We start from the raw sequence: 5427 nt of genomic DNA, 5'->3' as shown, positions 1-5427 counted from the left end.
AGTCTTACAAACGTTGAATACTCGACGGTTTGATCCGGTTAGTGCAAAACATAGTCAAATAAGGATTATATCATATTCTAAAGGTTAATTTACAGAATTCTTTTGTACACTATCTGTAGAGGCAAAGTAAACATTAAGGATAGCGACGAGTGAGTGCAACACACCTTAAAGTCATTTTCCTCACTTTATCTACTATGATTTGACTTCAACAAAACTCCAAAAGATACAAATCTATACAAGTGTAGAATGACCTAGATCCCAAAAGTAAACTCACAAATTTAGAGTATAAAATGAAGGTATCTAAATCCAACTGCAATCTAATCCTATAATCAAATCTTATATCTATTTTTTGTATTTACAACATCCTCCTTTTTTTTTTTTTGGCTTCAACAGTAAAGGGATAAGATTTAAAAAATGGGGAGAGAACAGAGCAATCTGAATCCATAACCTCTAAGTATGTTACCCTAGTCACTATCTAGGATGGGTTGAAGTTGTAACATGCCATCAATAAGACCAATTTTAGGCCGGTGATGTAAAACAAAATGATCACAATTGTTTTTTTTTTTTTTTAATGCCAAACCAAATCACCTAAACCAAGCACGAAGATTATGTCTTAATGCATATAAGTGACTTTCAACGACTACAACCTCAACAAAACCAACATCCCCGCCCCCCCCCACAATGCCCCGGTGAATGCACCATAAATACTTCCTAGTATATCAAATCTCCATGGAGGAAAATATTTTTGGCATTTAACTGGTTCAAAAGCCTATCATTAGTCGCATAATCTGTTTGTTTTGGGCTTCCTTGGGCTAAATTGCATTTCTAGACCTGTCTGTTTATTAATTGATCTAGCAACTAGGGATCATGCACACATTGTCTACAGAGTTGAGAGAGTTGCTAGTCCCTATTCTTTTCTGTGTCCGTAAACAGTTCTGTAGAGACCATGTGCATGAGACTATGAGGTTGACTAGACAATTCATGTAAGACAAGAGGTAATTATGAACGGAATGGAGGAGATGATTATGAACATTTTGTCATTCGCACAAAAGGCATGAAGTAGAACATGTATGAGGATCAAGTGCTAACTAGTTAGCAAGTACGAGCCACTTCCTCGTAAAAGATCTTGTATTTGAAATATGTCGCATGTGAGGGCTGTGCTGGTGTGCAATTTATAAGAACCTTATTAGCTAACTTATCGTTCTTAGGACATACCTTAACTCATAAGGGTGATCGGAACCGTATTCATTCGAACTTTTATTTTAAAAGAGAGAGAGAGAATGAGGATCAAGTGCCAAGCCAAGATCCAAACAAATTTACCACGACCTAGGATTCCACCAAGGGCATAGAGATCTTACCATTTGTTCGGACCAAGAGAATACAACTCCTTGTTGCACAAATCTTATTAGACAAATTTTTTGTACAAGGCACCTGCCCTGAGTGACACCAAGTGCTAGACAAGGTCATTTTAGTTTTAAAACAAAGGATCTGTTTGGAAAAGGATTTAAACCACTAAGCGATTCTTTGCATGGAAATGGGAGTTCTCATTCTCACCTCTCCTATTCATTGCTCTGGTTCCCAATCTCAACAAAATTCGAAGCAATTTTACATTTATAATGGTATTTTGATAAGCCATCCATTTTGTGATGCTATAGTCTCTGCATTTAAGCAAAACCAACCAAATCCATGTGCTGGTGTGTAACACGAAACAAATTAATAGTATTAATTAATCTTCTACAGATAGTTTAAAGAGCAAACCTTATAGACATGAAAGTTCAAGGAGACATTTTGCATCAAGCCTTTATGAAATCAAATCATCTACTCAACAAAACTCAAGAGTCATTTTAATGTACAATCATTATAATTAGTTTTGTTTCCTAAGAAAATGACCGTTATATAATACTTCAACTCAAGAAGACAAAACATATCATCCTAACATGAATAACCTTTGGATGCATATAGATTATTAATTTCTCTATTTAAAATTGAAATGCAGCAAGAAGATGATGCAGATATTTAGTGAGTTCCTTCAATCATAGGCATATCAACATTAAAAGAATTCACATTTAATGTGTTTTCGGATAAGCTTTGAGAACTCTCCTCCTTGGACCAAAGCCATATCTTGGACACAGAAAAGCTCTCCCTTCTAGTCCTAGCACAGATCTTCTTTCCTTCTCTTTCCGTATTGTCAGGTGCAAAGTTTCCTTGATCAACACTACCTTTGATTAGTTTCAGACTATCTCCATCGGATAAAGCCACTTGCATCTCAGAATTAACTATATACTGAAATGTGCCCATTGAGTAGCATCTCCTTCCATCCAAGTTGCAGCTACTGATCATTTCCATCTGATCACTTCTATGGTCTCCATTCCTACCCTCTTCATTAATGCTTCTATACTTGCCGAGCCTAACAGAAAAAACTCTCATTTCGCTTGCGCTTTCTTGCATAATATCTGGCTTGTGGTTGCAATAGTGCTCATTCTCAGAGTCCACCAAAGAGCGATTCGATCTTTCTCTTGATCCATGAAAATTAAACAAAGGGTTATTTCCAATGGGAGTCCCGGAGCTAATGACACTTCTACATAATGGACAGGTAGAGTTTGATAGTAACCAAGTATCTATGCAATTTAGATGAAAAGCATGGCTGCAAAGGGGAAGTAATCTTAGCATATCTTGGTCAGAAAATTCACACAAGCAAACAGCACAATCAAATGGCTCCTTCAATCCCATAATGTCTTTGTAATAAAAGATTGGCAAGGCATCAATAAGAGCTTGGTCAAGGCCAGAATCATGCATCTGAAAGAGTTGTTGCAGCTGTCTTTGAAGAGCATGGGAACCTGAGGTTTCTCTGTTTCTATTGGATTGAGAAACCGCTGAAAAAGATGGTATCTTCATGAAATATCTAAAGAGAAGATGAAGCAAACCATAGACAAAGAAGATTACTGCTAGGATGATTATAACTAGTAGAACTATTGGACTGATTTTGCCCATGGATGGAATTGTTATTTCTGAGATAAAGTGGAAAACTCTCTGAGGAATCTGCAATGGGCAGGAAGGGAAGAATGTAAGAAGAGATGTCTCACCTTTTTCTTCAAGTTGGTTATCCAAATTGCCAAATTCTCTAAGAATCTCCAGAGTTGGTATGCTTAAAGGAGTATATTTTATTACCTACCAAATGGGGTAGAATCTCTAGGTAGAGGATACAGGAGGAAAAGCATCAGAAAAGAGATATTATTCCTCAGATGGTAAGCAACTGGGAACTTTTCTTTAAGTGGTCTGATCTAGAATCCTGAAAAGTATGAAAATAAAAATTGGAAAAAAAAAAAACGGACTTACTAAAGAATACAAGAATGAGTTTCAGGAAATTGTTTTATGAATAGGAGAAAACGGTAAAAAAAATAATTAATCAAATTGAAATACCATATCAAGATGAGAGTCTGATTAGAATTGCAGAACATAGTTAAGGGAAACTGATAATACAGGGAGAATCTCAAGGAGTGACAGTAAAGTTTGCAGGTTACTGTTGGCCTACCTCTGATTGTGCAGAAAAATCAGTAACTGATCAAAGCCAATCTCTTGTAATGAGACATCAAGATTGTGAAATTGAAATATCCATGATACAAATATTCTTTGATATGTTGTTGTCAATTTTGGGTACAAGCATTTTGGGGGAGGCAAAAAGGAGACAAGGCTGATAATAGCAGGTGACAAGTGCAAGATACTATTCAAGACATTGCTTAATGACTTTGATCACTATTTCTCAACATTATGGTTTCAATTTGGGTCATCACTAAATTTCACCGTAAATATTGCACCAACCCGCAGTCCTTTAGGATAAAAATGAGCGATTTTAGTCCCTAATAAATAAAAAATATTTATTTTGGTCCCTATTCACCTTTCTGGTTAAATTTTGGCTGGAAAAAGTTACCGATCCATCACATGATCAATATTTAAAGGGCAAATATGATAACTATGATCAATATTTAAAGGCAAATTTGATAACTCACTTAATGCCCCATTATTTTTTAATTAACCATTTCTCTCAATTATTCTCCAAATGCCAAACTAATAACCAAAATGGCGTAGTTTCAATAAAAACTTAATTTCTCTATTTTCTTTCTTCTTCCTTTCTTTCTTTTTCATTTCTTTTTCCTTTCTCTATCATCTTATTCCTCCTATTTTCTTGCAATGCTCACTAGATCTACAATGGCAAATTTTAGTATAGTGCCACTGCAGGCCGTTATTCTCTAGTTATAGAATTCTCTCAAATTTTACCACTCCACTCTATTTTTTGTATAGATTATAAATCCGGCAATATTTTTAGCAAAACTATACAAAAAAAATGGTCAAAATCTCCAAAACAGCTGCAGTTGCTTCCCATTTTTTCCCCTCAAAAACATCACCAAAACTCATGAAATTTTTAACAAAACAACCCACATGAAACATAGAACATTAGCAAGTCCCAAAATCAACCATATAACCTGACGAATCAACATATTTAGAACAAAGGTTTGAAACTTTACAAGACCCATTTCCATGTAATTTAAAAAATAGAGGGTGAAAGAGATGGACCTAATTACAAGACCATTAAAGATAGAGGAAGAAGAGGACGATGGAGGGAGAAGGGGAGGAAGTGGTGGGATAGGAGTAAGAAGGGATTAGGGGGTGGTGGTGGCAATGGTGGAAGTCAGAATGACATGGGAGGATCATGGTGGAAGAGAGAAATGGATTGTATACATTTGGATTTGCAAAATTAGGGTTTGGATGGAGAATAATTGGGAAAAATGGTAGATTAAGTGAGAAATTGGATCATCACTTAGTGAGTTGCTAAGGTTTCCCTTCTAAAACTGATCATGTGATGCGCTCATGACTTATTCTGGCCAAAATTTGACTAAAAAGATGACAAGGGACCAAAGCATTTTTTATTTTTTAAGAACTAAAAACACTCATTTTGATTATGAGCGACTAAAATTTTACATCTAGTGAAGGATGAGTGATGCAATTTTCCCTACTTCACCAAATGTACTACATATGTCACTTTCCCCGCCCTACATTTTGTGTCCCTTCTCGTTTGTCCTGAATTCTTTGGTTTACCTTTCCTTTTTTTTTTTTTTTTGTTCTGTTCCTATTTGCATATTATCAATATGGCTAAGCGATCAAGTTGTATCCTCGTTTTATATATTAGGATCCTACAATGCAAAAAGGGGATCAGTTAATATTTCAGTATACATCCATTGCACTTATTTTCTTTACAAACACCATATTCATGCTTGCTTTGCCGGCCATAATGCAGAAAAAGAAGGGGAGTCTGGGGAGAATGAGAGGAACATTGGGGGGGGAGAAGTTAAAAGGATATCAGCAAACTAAATTAGTCAAAGTTTTCAAGAAGTTAAATTTTAAACAAAGCTCCCATTCACACTGCTTTAG

The 5427-nt window shown here is 35.7% G+C and overlaps 1 protein-coding gene across 1 annotated transcript; it reads right to left on the bottom strand.

Annotated features, from left to right (window-relative positions):
- Nucleotides 1-1974: 1974 nt before the first annotated feature.
- LOC113769049 (RING-H2 finger protein ATL46-like) lies at nucleotides 1975-3089 on the bottom strand. The gene has a single exon (XM_027313533.1). It carries the CDS (start codon nucleotides 2989-2991, stop codon nucleotides 2017-2019), a length of 975 nt encoding a protein of 324 aa, XP_027169334.1. The 5' UTR covers nucleotides 2992-3089; the 3' UTR covers nucleotides 1975-2016.
- Between the last annotated feature and the right edge of the window lie 2338 nt (nucleotides 3090-5427).

Source organism: Coffea eugenioides, chromosome 4 (genome assembly GCF_003713205.1).
Source record: "Coffea eugenioides isolate CCC68of chromosome 4, Ceug_1.0, whole genome shotgun sequence".
Taxonomy (NCBI): domain Eukaryota; kingdom Viridiplantae; phylum Streptophyta; class Magnoliopsida; order Gentianales; family Rubiaceae; genus Coffea; species Coffea eugenioides.
The sequence above is the reverse complement of the archived record's forward strand: the minus strand, read 5'-3'. Positions and strand labels throughout refer to the sequence as shown.

Excerpts from the sequence above, each read along its gene's own strand:
- LOC113769049 (XM_027313533.1), bottom strand. The coding sequence starts at position 2,991 with ATGGGCAAAATCAGTCCAATAGTTCTACTAGTTATAATCATCCTAGCA.